The 17,577-nt window shown below is 29.6% G+C and overlaps 1 protein-coding gene across 1 annotated transcript in view; it reads left to right on the forward strand.

Annotated features, from left to right (window-relative positions):
* LOC105623290 (pyroglutamylated RFamide peptide receptor-like) overlaps positions 1–17,577 on the forward strand; it is a 62,169-nt gene that overhangs the window by 43,692 nt on the left and 900 nt on the right. The window contains 4 exon segments of the mRNA XM_012204689.1: positions 6,424–6,547; positions 9,755–9,960; positions 12,652–12,766; positions 13,243–13,403. Coding sequence (XP_012060079.1) covers positions 6,424–6,547; positions 9,755–9,960; positions 12,652–12,766; positions 13,243–13,403 — 606 coding nt within the window.

Raw genomic sequence — 17,577 nt, forward strand, 5'->3', positions numbered from 1 at the left:
ATATATATATATATATATATATATATTATAATTAATCAAATTTTGGCATTTTACATCTTTTAATATCGTGTCACTTTAGTGTCGTGATTTTTTGCATAATTATGCTCATGCACACTAATCTTATATAAGTGCACTTATTTTGTGATTTGTAAAGAAATTTTTTAATTAGGGAGTTGTTTTTCTTATCCTGTTACGTATATGAGTATGTATTCTGCTATATTTTCAGCATTACGAATCTAAAATTATAAAAAATATAATAAAATGTTCTAATAAAATCATAAAAAAATTTATAACAACGCAATCAAACTTCTCGAATAATTAATCGACATCATAGAAAAGAAGCTAAAATAAATTCAACTTAAATTCGATTTAAAATTTTTTTTGAAAACGGAGGATTTGTAAAATAATACAACACAATTGGTTTATACAACCTGATAAAATTAAAAAAAAAATTACTTTAAAATTTACTGCAATTTGATTTTAAACAACAAACATTGTACTTATAAATCGCTGCTGGCAGTATAGTGTAAATGATAGAAATATGAACATCATGTGTGCGTTCTCACATAAATTGCCATGAAAATGCGAGAAACGTATTTTATAATTCGATATCATATGTTGTTATCAAAACATAAAAAAAAGTAAGCAAAAATAAATTTTAATTTTCGAATAAAAATTCTTTTATGAAAAAACAATACATTTCATATTTTATATTAACTTTTAAATTACATAATTTCAAGATAGTATTAACTAACATATTGCAGAGATAAAATTTCAACATTTGATTAGTACATCCAGTTTTTACTTAATCCGCAATGTTATTGTGAACCGTCATATTATCATAGATAATATTATACGCAGATAACATGATATTTTATATAATATCATCAAAAATTTCTCTCATTGTCTCTCTTTCTTTCTTTGTTATACATGATATTAGATCCGGATTCTTAAAAAGAGCTTGAGATTTTTGATATCGTATTTTAGGGTATTTCAAATATTAAAAAAAGACTAAAAGAATTGATAAAATAGGAACAATACAAGAGTTTGCAAGATATATCAGAATCTGTTACATTGATCATTAAAAATGTGTAAAAGGAGTTGTAATTAATTTTAATAATTCTACATTAATATTCACAATGTTATAAACAATTTTGTTGCGGTAATTCTATCTGAATTTTTCGTCGTCACATTGTATAGCTATATTGTTTCGTATCAGTCAAAAAGAGCTATGTTGAAAGAACTGACCTAGCAAGAAGAAGAGAGAGTAGAAGAAACCATCGCGTCGGAAGGAACTGTACTTCCGGTCGCGAGTGGGCGCTTCTTTTATTTCGTCTTAGAAGACGTATTCATCCCACGTAACGATCTTTATTGCTCTTCCTCCTCTTCTCTCTCTCTCTCTCTCTCTCTCTCTCTCTATACCTCTCTCTTTTCCTTTTTCTTTCGCGATTAAACGACGACAACGTGAACACTTTGAAATTGAATATCCATCGTTAATCTGAGAACTTGCACCGCCCATGGAGCAACTCATGATAATCATTGGTTTGCTCCTTTTTGGTCTCGCATACTTTATTCTCGTGTACTCAAAAAAAGCGATAAAAAGAATTTTCCACGGTTTTCCTTGCATACCGTCTCGGGTTCCGACGCGACGTCGTCTCGCGGGGTTAAATAAGATTACCCGAGACATCCCGATGATTGAGATGTTGTCGGATGTATACGGTAAGATTAATTATACAACCTCGGCAAATGTCTGGCATGGTTATTGCATTTTCGTGAAAGAACCGCGAAGCAAGTGTAGCAATTACAACAGGCGCCACGGACGCTTAGTAATTCTACTACTTGGCGCTAATCCAAGGATGACAATCTTGCGACTCTCACGAAAGAAAAGTCTCGAGTATGGGATTTCAATCTTTTTTCCGGACATATTCGGGTTCTGTCTAATAAACACATAATCTGATAATAATCATTTGTAAAAAATATCTTATTTGAGCTTTCAAGTGGAAAATTGAGTTACAAGACCGTTTTAATCTTCTTTTCATTGTTCCCTTATTGGATTTCTTCTTTTTTTTCACTTTTTTCTCTCTTTCAGAAAAATCCGCAGCGGTGTTGATAAGATTTTACTTAAAGGATTTGAAGCACTTTGTATAATTCTATTGCTTTAATATTATTACAAAGATTGATCCTTATTGGTATTTAGAAAGTAATAGATTAAAACGTAGATTAACGCAATTACCATTTTGTTTTGCGCAATTCCTTCATGTAGTGAAAAATTTTCGAGATAGAGGATAGTTCCATAAAACACTGCGTTCCATAAAATTCAGCCTTTTTTCCGAGGAACGAAAAAAAAGAAGGGAGAAGAAAACTACGCAGTAATTAAAGTGACTTTGCAAAATGAAACAGTAAGTTTCTACGGTGTCAGAATCCGATTCAACCCAGTTTCGTCTTGAGTTTCGAGACTCATAAATCTACTGGCAGACGGAGATACTTCTTTTATTTATAGTGTTCGCTATTGAGCCAACTTCGCAAATACTTTTCCGTTATGACTCTCTATGAAATTGATAAACCATTATTTCTCCCTTTCAGTCTGATTTACGCTTGGCTATGAAAACTTCCGGGAGAGAAGAACTAATCATGAGATATATTTCTAATAATAATTTTTATGACATATTTAAATATTTGCGATTAAAATTCTTAATATTATTGGATTTGCAAGAAAGTAATTGCATTTTTTTAGTTCAAAGTTGTATATACGATATTTTCGTCAATATGAATGAAATTTAAATTTAAAGAAAAGATTTTAAAGTTTGAAAGCTCTCTACTTTTAAAAGCTTATCATATTTTTTAAGTTTATATAAGTTTGTAATTTTTACATATCAAAAAACTATGAATTAACGGAAAATTTTCTTCTCACTTTATGAGTTTGTAATGTGCCCAAAACAAATTTGAGAAAATTTTCGATTATCTATGAAAGCTTGATATTTTTCCTACAAATCATTTTTTTTTAATATTCCTATGATTTTTGGTTACTGAGTTATCGCAGATTAAATAAAAGGATCATTTTGATTTTAATTGCTCATAACTCCGTTAAAAATTGTCATATCGCAATTTAAAAAAAAGATTCTTAAAGCTGAAACTTTACTCTATCAAGATATATTTATATTGATTGATAAGAAAGTAATTGTGGTTTTTACTAATAGATACCTTTTAAAAAAACGCAATTATTTTCTTGTCAACCCAATATATAAATTATTTTACGTGAAATTTTGTAGATATCTCAATATTCAATAAGTGAAATGATTTCAACAGCCAAAAAAATCAGTTTCGAGTTTTTTTTCTTTAAAATTAAGCTTATCGTTACATTTAGAATCATGTAGAATATCTTGCATTCAGTCATAATTGTAATTTTATTCTTTAGAAGCAATTTTCATTTGATATTTATTCATAATTTAATTTGCAGTGCACAAAAGGAAACCATCTCAAATAGATCTATTGAATGTCGAGCACAACAATTAAATCGCGCATAAGCAGTTTAAAGAAGCTTACTTAGTCTATGTTTATTAGTCTTAGTAAGAGTCTAGTAACATGACGCAATCAATGATGGTACAAGCGAAGTCAAATACAAGGAATATGTTCATGAGTATTCCTAATCGATTGTATTTTCTTTCGTTGATGGCTCATGTAGTTATTCAAACGAACAAGACTCGATGTGCATAAGAACTGTTTTGTATAAATTCCATTTATCTGTTTCAACAACGTAATAAACATATTCATAATTTCTTTCCGAGATTGCAATTACACGAGAAACATTTTAGATAAAAGACCCCGCACTATAAGTTACGTATATGAAAAATTGAGTCCTAAATGTATTAGTTTTTAATATAATATAGCTTATAATATTGTAATGAATATAAAATCAAAGACATAAGCCTCGATAATTTTATATTTGAGTTATGGTGTATCAAAAATGCTCAGCGAGCACAAATTTTATAGCTTTGATGTATCGTAGTTAAAATTATTTATTATTAAATCTTGTGTATATAACATCTTTTGTTCACCTTTTGTTAAAAACTATATTGTGAAAATTAACTTATTTCATTGAAACTTAGATTGCTTTTCTTTTAGGAAACACATTTAATATAAATATTGTTCTATCTTTGTTCTATCATTGAAAAATAAAACACACGACATTTGCGTCGACTATGTTTCCTAAAAGGAAAGCCTAATTATTTGTATAATTAGTATGAGTTTTTTCTAATAGAAACGCTCTTCATGTAACCTAAAAGTGAAAATATAAAACGAAAAATTGCTAAATTTTTGAATTGTTTAAGTTTATCGTCGAATATTGTGTCAAGTTAATATGTCGCGTCTTAACAAAGATGTATTTGAATAAATGTATTAGAACGTTTTAAATCAAGTAGATTAAAGCAATTACATTTTTGTCTTATATTATATAAAAATATATCAAATAATATATCAAATGATAGAGATTCTTTATTAAATCAATTTATTTCAAATATTGCACGCTAATAATTTTCGAATTTTCAACACAATCCGAAACGCTAATAATCCCCACTAAATTAAATTTAAAAAAATTGTAAAGAACTTATTGCGAAAAATATTACCCACCTGTTATAATGTATATTTTTTAATTTATGATTCTTGAGTATTTTTGATATTTATTCTTTTTGTTATTTCCACTCCTTAACATTTATTATTATATTTTTATTATTTATTCGAAAGAATATTTCTACAGTACGCAGAGTTTGTAAACAAGATAAATACTATTAAAAGATTTTAGAAGTATTAGCGAAAGTTTACTGCTACTTTAAAATGACTGGTACAATGTCGTTATTTTCTCCACAATGCACACGGAAACTTGATCCTGCAAAAATCGATACACAAAATCGACAGAATAACTCGCGGGATGTTCCAGACATTCTTATACCTAATTTTCCTCTGCTAGAGAAAATCGTTGAATCGTCGCAAAAATGCACGCAAAACGATGTTCGTATCGACGACAATCTCGCGTGATCATAAAACGCAAACGGTTTGAGCGATAAAAAGTCGGGCGATAAAGTCTGTCATTCGTTCCATTTGACTCATTCACCGCTCTTATCAATGAGTTGTCTAATTCTCTTACGCATCGGTCAGAACAATTTGTATTCATGACGACGATAATACCGCCGAAAACAAGGAAGCGGCAATTCGGTCCTCTCGTTGTATGCGAATAAAAAGACCTGGCGGAAACTGTGGCGGAAAACGCGACAGCGGAGTCTGCACAATGCAGTGTAAATGTTTCGGCCGTCTTTCCACTCTATTATGCAATTTGGTCCTCTATCTGCTCATTATATTTTTGTTCTTTTACATCAGCTGGAGTCCAAACAGGGAGATTTTTCTCTCTGTGTGTGACGATACTGGGATGCAGGACTTCCTCTGTCCTGATTTAATTTTTCTCTGATTCTCATATTTGTATGCAGTTTTATGCGGACGACTTTTCCGCTCTCAACTAAAACACGGCTTACAATAAAATGATCTAATCCGATCTTTGTCTTTAATCCGAAAACAGCTCTTGTTTTAATAATGTTAATACATTCATTGCTGTGCACATTGACTTATATTTTATTTTTTTAATACTATTGTAGATTACTGTAGAACAAAATAATAAAGTGCACGATATTGTTTCTTTATTTGTTTTTTTTACACATTGTTTATATTATATCTTTATATAAAAATTTAAAGGGGAAAAGACATATATTTTTACATATATTCATACATATATTTTTTTTATGTACGTAATTTTTAACTTGTTTATTTATTGCGCTGGCTGCCAAGAGAAGCTTTTAATGCCAAGTACAATCTTTGATTAAAAAAATATCTTTAATATTTATAATATAAAATAGATAGTTTCAATTTGATTGCATAATGACTATCTCAAGAGACTCATTTTGACAAGAATATTGCATTGACGTAGTCTATGAATAAAATGTTGCAAGTTCACTCGATTTTCACGTCGTTACATGATCTTTTTGAGTCGCGGATTATTATATTTTCGTACTGTAAGCGGAATATTCGTAAAGTACACTCAAATTAATATCCACGCCACAGAAAAGACATTTTGCGAGAAATATAATCTCGTAAGTCAAGACAAAGCGCTTTGATTCTATGTTTAGAAAATGGCATCGTGAAGACCGCGACCAACGTATGATCTTTCGGAGAATACACAGTCGCGCTTTGACTGTTTTTTTACATCAGTATCATATATTATAATATTTATAGAAATCTACTTCGTTTTATTTTTATACTTGTTTTCTTTACTAAATGCAGTAGATTTAATTGAAACTAATTTATATGTTTACAGATTTAAAATCCTTAAATAAAATTCTTTAGGTCTGAACTATTTCTCAAAATAATTTTGTATTTCAGATATTACGCCATAGTGCATCCAATGAGAGCGCAGTATATATGTACCATAAGCCAAGCTCGTAAGATTGTAATCATAACTTGGATAGCAGCATTTCTACTGGGAGTACCCATGACGTTTACACAGGTACGGATATTTTCAACTTATACTTAACATTAATGAAAACGTTGCTTTTCTTAATTTTTCTCTGTTTTCATTTAATGCTTATTTTTTTACATTTTAATAGATCCAAAAACTATAATTACGTTTCAGAAAAAAATTTCAAGATTAACGTGAATAAAATTAACATAAAATTAATTATGAAACAATTGCAATATTCTATGTATTTCTATTCGTGATATTTGTAAAAAGCATTTAATTTTCCGTTATTTATACTTTAAGATTTATATCACACTGTAATAAAGAAAATTTGATTCCAAACTGGAGAAAAAAATATTGTTTTCCACTTCATTTCAAATTAGCTTGTATTTAAGGAAGATTTGTAATTACATAAATTAATATCAAGTTGTTTGTTCCATATCTGAAATATTCTTTATTTAAAATTTTGATACTAAATTCTTTATGTAAAAAAATGTATGTGCAGAAATAATTATCTTAAACATGAAAGGGACATTGCCTGCATCTGAGTGATTTTTAAATTGAACGTGATTAATATGAAACGATGTATCTCTCTAATTTTGTACTTGCCATTACAGCGTATTACTTTCATACTATCGTTTATCGCAACATGGCATTTTGCAATATTTTACACACGCGTATAATGTGTATCGACGAAATCCGAGAACGATACGCCCCGCAGTTGCACGTCCAATAAAGTTGATACACTTCGCTTCGTTCACTTACTTTAATGAACAGTGATTTATCTCAACGTTGAAAAGATAGAAGTTAAGTAGGAGAAAATCGAGAGAAGACTGACGCGATTGAATTTTCTTCTGGAGAATACTTCTCTCGTAATTTCTAACATTTTCCTAGATAAATGTTTGATGCGTTCGTCTTTTTCGATTTGAACATTCTCAGAATCATCGATAATAGCTGAAAATATTGTAGTTGGTATTCTATACTACATTTAACGTAGTTGTATAATGTATAGATTTTAGACACACTATATTTAATTTGATTTCAAATTTTAGTTTGAAATGAAGATTCGTGCAACGTTGCCTCGAATTGATCCACGTGAGTTAAATATGGAATATCAACATCTTAAATTTCAAATATACATTTAACTTTTTTTTAATTTAAATTAAAAATTAATGTATTTAGAAAATTTTTTCATTAATTAAATAGTTTAAATGTTTGTACGATCGAATAATGTTTTACAAAAATCGAATTTACTTTACACGAGACAGAGATTATTTTGCTTGATATTCAATTGATATTCGTTCAGAAGATTCTTTTCCAATGAAAAATGCCTTTCTGTGCCCTGAGTATAAGCTTGGTTTCATCTTTATTTCACTTAGGATAAAAATATTGGTTATTTTAAATGGAGGACGCGACTTATTTGTAGCAATTTTTTTTATTCCAATATTTTATTCCAATAATCCTTCAATGACGTCGGAAATAAACTGATTGTAATCGTGACGCAAATCGGGATGTGAAATCAATTTTCTACAAGGGTGCACATAACATTTTCGAAGGTGAGGTTCATCGGTGAACAAGTCTCTTATACGAGAAATTCTTATTTTTATAAGAAAGTAAATGAAGGATTGAAGGAAATGAAATTTTTGCACACAAAGGCCTGGCATAGAAGTTATGAATAAAAAGTTGAGAATAAAACGCAGTCAAAGAGGAAATGCGTCTGAAATAAAAATAGTTTCTTATTCTCCGCGAAGCTTTAGCGAATTATAAATTACAACCATAAAGAGAAATAATTTAAATAACACGCGGTGCACGCTATGTCATGTTTAAATATATCTTTTTTATTAGTGTAGTGTCGTCATAATTTGAAATAATGAGAATATTTTAATATTTTTCATACTTGAAGTACTTATCAAATATTATATAATAGAAATCTTTTCCACGATTTTTCTTTGAATCTCTCGTTAAAATATAATTAGAAAGATAACGGATTCCTGTACAGAATGTCCCTAAATTTTCTGTATAAATTTTAACAGTAGAATAGAGTGAGGTTATTCCGTCAGTTTCAATTTTAAAGTAATATGAAGATTTATGAATAATATTGCTTGACATGTTTATAATTATTTTATACAATGATTGCTTTTTGAAAGCACAACCTGTAGGTAAATATTCAATATGTGCTGTTCAGAAACATGAACATTATCGCGAGAAATGAATGAAAAAGCTTTACTCTTAATCTGTGTTTTATGAGTTGAAGAATGAAAAATATTAAAAATATAAGTATAGGTTCTAAAATGTTTTATTAAAAAGTTATAACAAAGATATGAATGTAAGAAATTTTACCTAAGGTTACATTTGAAAATGCTCATGTCATTGCAAACTTAACATGTAATTTTGAATTTATTTTTTTAGAGCGGAGATAGAAGGGAACCTTCACTGAATATCAAGCTGTCAAGCTTATAAAAAAGATGATAAATCCAAAATTATATCGATGTCATATTTATATTGACATGAGCGAACGATATTTTAAAATGTAAACTTAGATAAAATTTTTTATTACATATTTCATATTTTTAACTTTTTAACAAAACAGAATCTGTATTTTAGAATCTGTATATTATATAATACTTATATGATTCCATATTTATATAGTATTTCTTTTTTATTTCAGCTCATAGAACACTGTTAAAGAAAATCTATACAAAAAATCCGGAAACACCCTGCATATTTTACTTGAGTTATTATAAAGCATCAGTGATAATAATCATGTTTTTGAAATTCTTTGTTGAAAATCTTAAAATGATCTTTTACTTCAATTAGGACTTATCATTCACTGATATTCTTCCATTAAAAAGGAATTATGAGACTTTTAGAATTTCTTCCATGATTTAAATCAATCGGAAATCCCAGTGCCATTACAATTCTTGCGATACGTTGAATGGATAAGATTCTCTCTTCGGTCATATTCAAAAGAGAGTCACATCGTAAAGGATTAATAAAGCGTGGAGGCAGACGGCTGATCCTTTTTACGGGGCCATGAAGTAAACGACGAGGGAGCAATAAAAAGCTTTCATATTCCGACAGAATCTTATCACCCCGACATATATAAATACCTGTTTAACAGCTTAATAAACGCGGTGGAAAAACGAGTAACAAACGTCGCGAAACATTTTTGCATACCTCGTTACATCCGGGAAGCATGTCGAGAATGGCACGTGCCTTCGGTGTCTCTTATTTACTGTCTATTCTTCTTTTCAGACACATAAGGAAGTTGGGGTGAGGAGGATCGCCTATTGGTGCGTTCGCAATTCCGAAGCCGGACTTCTGTGGAGATCTCACGAAGTTTACATGCTCATTGTGGTCCTCGTGCTACCGCTGATTATCATGGCGTTCTGTTACACGAGTATCTGCTGGGAGATTTGGCGCGTTATGAAACGTCGATATCATATGACGTCGCGGCATGCGTAAGTTCGAGATTTTGTTTTTTTTTTGGACCTCGTGAATTTCTGAATTTTTTCTGCTCTATTTCTTCTCGAAAAGCCAGCAAGGCTTTAATCGAAAATAAATTTGTCAAGTTCAAAATCACAAAATTACTAATGGTCTCAGAAAATAAATACAATTAAAGTTGTGTAGTAAAAAGTTTATTGACACAGTATAAAAAGAAGAGAAAAGTTAAAAATCAAGAAGAAAAATAGATAGTCGATACTGCTATAAAAATATCAATTGTCGTAAAAGAAAACGATAATGACTTGAACAAGCTTATCTTTAAGAATTGTTATTTTAGAATTGCGGCTTGATGCGTTTCTGAAACTATTTTGAGAATAATATAACCTTTTCAGTTATAATCAGGTATAATCGATAATTTATCATGAACTATTAAATTTCAGTAAAGTGAAACTATTACATTTCAATAGCGGTAATATCTCGGGAAATACGTAACGAACATGCGTATGGAAATTTAAATGATTGAATTCTCCAATATTAATTCTACCACGAGCAATAATAATCGGTGTGAATCCGATTGCGTTAATTTATGTGCGACATCCGCCTACCGCGTATCGGACTTGGTAATAATCTATAAATGGGCGCATACACTGCTATTTGCCTTTTCTGCTATAACAATCGAAAACCGTATTCTCGCTTGGCCGTATGAAATATCGATTATTCGCCACGAACATCAGTCACGTGTCGTAAGCAAGCGGAAGAGAAAAGCACTAATTTTTTGCCATTTTATGGGTCCTGACGCGACCAGCAATCTAATATAAATTACAATTGAATAGAACCGAATTTTTGGATGTTGGCAGGTAGAATTCATATCGAGATTGGATGACGATAATACGGTGAACAAGATCGCGTTATCATTTATAACGCATTTTATCTCGCCTGTCGCAATAACGTAATATCTCGCGATGTCTCATCGAGATTCGTATATAGTTGCGAATAACGCAAGCCGTATAAACTTATCATGATCGATAGGATTTGTACTCTCTTTCGTGAAATAAATCTTGAATCTTTATAAAGAAACACGATAGTTAGATAATTAGATAAAAAATGCATAATTAGATAAAAAAAATTGGAAAGTATAGTGGAAATGTATAGCGAGATAAAAAATATATATAGCGAATACAGGTAGTTTTAAAATATTTTTTCTATCAATAATTAGACGAAATGTAATTAATTTCTTTTAAGAGCAAATTATATATTCAAATAGTTCAAGCATTAAAGCGAGTTCCCCTTTTTGAATTAGATATTTTGCAAAAAAATTTTGAATTCTTGTTTCATTTTACCATTAATTATATATATATATATATATACACTCATCCAGTAATATATGATCCAGTAATATTTGATTTTAGTGGGAAGTAAACTTTTGATAATGGATTCGGTCGCATCGTTCACAATGTTTCTTTGGGAAATGTGTAGACAGGCGGTTCGCTTGAAATAGATCGAGGGTGATGGAGCAAACGTAATGGCGAATGCATTTACACTTTATGACTCTACTTGATTCGATTCGTCGTCTCCTGCATGTTGTGAAACATCGTCGTGAGTGCTCATCTTCAGGCAGTCGCTCGATATATTTAAAAATATTTCAAGGAATCTTTGAGAATTTTCCGTCGATGAACGTAAAGAACTTATTTTGAGAAAGATTTCATTTGTGTTTACGAATATAAGTCTTCTATCCATGAAGAAGTTACCTCTTTTGCCCGTAATGCTTCATAAAATGTTTCGACATGTGCTTTTGCTTAAATGAAAAAAGATTCATTTAAGCTCCTTAGAAGACGAGCTTTCGAATTCGAGTTGATACAAATTAGATGGATATAAGAATTATTTGAAGGAAGGAAGAAAACTATTTACATAATTATAAGAAATAGACAGATTTCAATTATTTGGAGTTTTTTTTTACCAATTGATGCAAAGATTTCTTTAAAAGATCAATTACATGGGAAAATACATTCTTGTGCTATCGATTGCCATCATTCTTGGAACACTGTGCATATACAGTACGCGCGTTATTAAATTAACGCTTCCGATCGCATGGAAAGGTCGCTACTTTAGAATATTCTCTGACTTTGCTTTAGTACATCGGTCAACTCGGAGAAATTCTCTGAGATAAAATTACTGTCGTGTAAGATCAAAGGAAATTCCATGAAGTAGAGTCATAACGTAGTTAACGCACGCAATATCTTGCTAAGATGAAAATGGGTTCTCACATGCATATGAAGCGCTAGATAAAAATTCAGTGATTTTTCTCGTAAATAATTTCATATCCTTCGCGTGTATATGAAAAGAAAAGTGCCTGGATATGAAAAGAAAAGCGCTATTTAAAGTAAGTTAAAAGTAAAAAAAGGATAGAATAAAATATAATCTTTCTATTAAAACATTATTTGTCAAAAAAGTCAGCTGCAAGAAAATTAATATAGAATATTAATCATTTTTTTTTAATATTGAAAGCTAAATTAAAATTATTGAAAGGTTAAAATTGAATTTAAATTGATACTGTATTAAATTTTTCTATTTGTTCGTATTTTTGAAATTTGGTTTGCGAATAGTCTATTTTCTTCATCCATCCTCAGTTGGCGCAAATAGAATTGACGTGCAATGGAATATGAGGTCCACGTGCGTATAATCAGAGTGTAACTTTTAATCTGTTTCAGATTAAATCCAAACAGTGCAGATACGGAATCGATTCCTATGACTCAACGGCAGGGCGGAAACGAACGCAAATCACGCCGGGACGAAAAAGACGAAGAATCACGGACTATGAAGCAGGTTTGATTTAATTAATCTTTCCTTGGGAATAATAGAATTTGAGAAAGAAATGGCTATACAAATTTACAAATCATCATTTTGGAATTCTTAGTAATTAATTAATTAACACTCTTAAATTATTACTGAGTTCATTTGTGAAAAAACTTTTTACTGTTTTTTTTTAAAATAATTATTGAGCTCATATTGAATGAGTTATCATAACAATGTATAAATTTTAAAATTATTTTTGAAGAAGAAAGGTTTTAATTTAGGAAATGGACTTATTTAAAATTGTACATGCTTTTAGAGATCACATATTGTAGTTGATACGAGACAATAGGATTGAAAGTATACCTGAACTTTACTCGGGATCGTCTACGTTAGTAAACTATATCCAGTACAATAAGAGTATATCCATTGTTTAAGTATAGTAGGATGTTTCCTGTATTAATAAATGTTGGAAAACAGCTCTAATCACTTTGAATGGCTGCCAACAGGTGGTGAAAATGCTGGTAGCAGTCGTGGTACTGTTCGCCATTTGTTGGGCCCCGATGCTAATTGATAATGTGCTGACTGCTTATGGCTACCTGCCGCGTGTCAAGAGTGGGGTGCACAAGCATCTCAATACCGCGTTTCAGTTGATGGCTTATTTTAACAGGTATGCTACTCGGTTTCAACTTGAAGATTAAGCGCTGGGGAGTCATTAATTTAAAACTGATTCACATCTACGATTTCGTCTTTTACGTGATCAACGTGAAGGTTATTGCCTCCGGGGAATCGTTCATGGGATTGTGTTACAAGTAGAAAAATCAGCTTGTTGACCAGCCGCAAGTTTTGTTCCATCAGACAGATCGCAAGTTTTGCTCCATCAGACAGATCGCATAGAATCTGTACACGATTGCGTTATAAACTAAAGAGGAACATCAAATATTGATTTATTTCTTAATTAAAGATTCACATTCAGATGAGCGAAATGTGAATTGTTACACAATTTACAGAAATACATTCATTTTTATTTATCGGCAAATATTTTTTATCGTGAAGTTTTTGCTTTTGCCTTTTGACATAAAAATGTACAATAACGTTTAAAAATTAAAAATCTACTGTAAAAATCACAAATTGAAAATTGTTTTATTTAAGCTTGATTAATATTCTCTAAAAGAATCTGTTATTTTGTATTTTTTCAGTTTTCGTTAGAAATTTTATTAAATAAAATATTAATAAAATTATTAAATATGTATGTATTGGTTAGAATTTTACTATTGTCAAAAACAACAAAATATATGCAGAAAATAGGGAATTTTTAACTGTTTCACAATTAAAAATTAAATAGAAGGCAGTATCATCACAATTCGCAAAGTGGTCGTTGAATACAATAAAGCTGGAAACTTCGGTATGTTCTAGATAGGCAGCATATATTTCATATTTATGAAATGCTTTCTTTCTATTACTATTGAATTCGTTATGGCATTTCTCGAGGCAAATTTAATTATTAATAAAATTTTATTTCGTAACAAACGGATGTACATAACTCATAGGAAACGCAAGTATTTTTGCTGATATCGAAGTTAATTTTGCATCGCGTGAAGAAAACTTAATTACGTTTGTCGATTGGCATTTGATTTTTTTCGATGTATAAATATAATTTGTGAGAATTGCGAAATTTGTTCGTGGTTTGCATGCAATATAACTGGTATATTATACGTACATACAATATCGTGGTAAACGCGGTCGAATTACATTAATTTATTGAAAACATTAAATTTACAATTTACAATTGATGTATTTGTATTTCATTAAATTTCGAAAATACTGCGGAAGTGTGTTTGCACGATTGATATGCGAATTTTGAAATCGTCCCTGCATTGAATTGCGACAACGACGAGGACACGTGCGGCATTATTTTCGCCGAATCCACGATCTCTTTTTCTCCCTCGTGTCGCTCGTTTTTTACATTTCGCGATATAAAATGATAACTTTAATAGCTACCTCTGCAAATACGCCGTGTATCATTTTGATAACGACCTCTGATTAGCTTAACAAGTCGTGATGCTGTCAGGCAACAGCGTCGGATGCAATAGATAAATTGCACTATTGAAGTAATTTGGGTTGTTACGAAAAAACATTGCATTCTCCACTTCGTGTAGTTCCTCCCATCGCTTTTTAAAAAAATTTATATTATCTTCTTCTCTCAAACATTAATATTTCTATACCCGAGAGAGACTTGGTCTTTTCGAATAATTTTATATTTTATGTTTTTAATTTAATTTAATTTTTAGTTTTATACACATGTGAAATTCTTCCTACTATCTTTTGAAAATGACAGTATCTTCTTTGAGAAGAACCATTTCTTTAATATATTTAGCGTGAAATTCTTAGAGTAACGGAAATTCTTTAGAATACATTACTTTTTCAAAAGAAATATATGTGGTGTTAAAAAAATTAAAGTTTGAAAATGTAAATTTATAGAGCTTTCTTATCTTTTTAATTAATATTATATTTAAAATAAGTTTACTTTAATAAATATATATTAATTTGAAATTTAATTACTGAAAAGTTGCATTTTGCTGTATGTAAATAAAATAGCTGATAGCCTTTAATTAAATCGTTGCTAAAGAAGAAATGTGCGATTTGGAAGAAATCTGATAGATTAATGAAATGTCTAAATATTCAATTTAAATAAATATGAGTTGGAATTTTTTTCTCTCGTTAAATATAAACGAAAGTTTTTGATTAAAAAAAAAATATTTCTTAATTACCTATAATGATTTTGCTGCACATTCGATAAGTATTTTATTTCATTCTACAAATAACATCTCTATAATTAAATTCTATACATTTTGTATCAACGTTTTTTTTTCCTTCTAATAATTCCTTCAACATTATAAATTAGAAACAGCTGGAAAAAGGATAATAATGCGAGATTAATTATATAAAAGCTTTTAACAGCTGAAAAATTAAATTGTTAATTGATATGTAAATAATGTTAAAAGAGAATTAAATTATATCTAGGGAACTGACACGAGATTAATTTTTTATCTTTATGCAAATATGTACAGTAAAAAAATAATAATTTTTTACTATTTATTAATGTATTTTATATACATTGTTTAAAAACTTTCTTTGAAAAATATCTGCTTTATATACGAGTATACTCAATTATTTTTACATTTAGGCTTATTCCATCTTTCTATAAGCTTCAGTTCTCTTATTTTTTTATTTTCTTACCTTTTTACTCTTTTGTTTATTCATTAGATAAATCATGTAGTTTATCTGAAGATGGAGCAGTCGACTTTAAGACATTTAAAGCAAAACTTATACAATGCCCACAATATTTTTGGTTTATGAAAGATTTGGTTTAAGAATTCTATTTTCAGAAGTGCCTCGTTATTTTCTATTTGATTATAACTGTTACAAGGTTAGCAAAAGTGCATACCCTTTCAAATTTTAAAGCAGCTTCTAACTTTTCTTCATCGAACGGAGAGAAACCTCCGATGCTTGGCAAGTTTCCCGAAGTTCGAGCTGCCTTCGGTATTGGTTTACGGATATAGATATCCTCATGTGTGTGTCTGTGTGGGACTATCTGGAAGACTATAATAATAGTAAGGACATGTAATAAATTCAATACAAGTGAATAAGCTTCTTAATAGTTACAAACAAATTTTGCTTCTATTTAATGCAAATCTCGAAATGCTATAGTCTCTCCCCTTAAATTCAGCTCACCTTTTCTTCCTTTGTCGCAATGTAAAGTAAAGTGTAATTTAAAGTTTCACGAAAAACCTTACATTAACCTCGAGAAACATGGAACTTCACATTCAAACGTGAGATGGAATTGCCCATTTGGAGGTAAACTTTTATTTCATAATTCTAATGTTACTATTCTAATGTTACTATTATAATATTTTCTAACCAATAAATTTTTGCAAATATTCGATGTTATTGAATAAAAACAATCTAATTTTAACTCTATTAATTTGTTCAAATATAATACTTACGATCATATTTGGATTAATATGATTATAAAGCTTTAAAAAATAAAAAATTTTCACAGAAAAATGATCTTACATTAGCAGACAAATTCATAAAATTACCAGAAAAATTTTTTTAATTATAATATTAGTAAAAAACTAAATTTGGATCAAATTGATAGAACACATCAAACTAAGTGAACAAATCAACAAGGTTAATCTAAATGATACTGGATTGATAATTTATTTTTTACTACTATTTTTTATTACTTATCTTTTATTAGTTATTGGTGCTTAATGTCATTTACGATAATTTTTTCGCAAATTATTTTTTGTAACTTCTTGAATCCAGAATCTCGTCGCGCTTTAAAGCTTTCGAGAATTTGTAATAAAATCAATATAAATTACTCATTATTTTTGAATTGCGTTCAAAATGCTTTCGAATGAAATAATATACGAATTGCAAATAATTATTTCGTGTATTGTTTCAAATGACAGAAATCCGTGATATATAGATCAATTTTTTTATTATAATACTTTATTATAATACTTTTTATTTTTTTATTATTATAATACATTTATTAGTACTTCGGAATTTGTGTTCGTGAACTTAATCGAATGCGATATTGATTTACGTTCGAAGGATTTATTGCATCTTAATCAGTCATTAATTTGATTATTGATCGTATCATAATGTGTTAAGATCAAGCCTTCGGGGCTCATGTTCGTACGGGATTGGCTAACCCTATAATGAAAGTATATCCAGACCTCTCTCGTCTTCTGGGAATAATTAAGGAGACATGCGATCGCGTGATGTGTTTAATTAATATATATATATATATATATATATATATATATATATAT

The sequence above is a fragment of the Atta cephalotes genome, assembly GCF_000143395.1.
Source record: "Atta cephalotes unplaced genomic scaffold scaffold00055, whole genome shotgun sequence".
Lineage (NCBI taxonomy): Eukaryota > Metazoa > Arthropoda > Insecta > Hymenoptera > Formicidae > Atta > Atta cephalotes.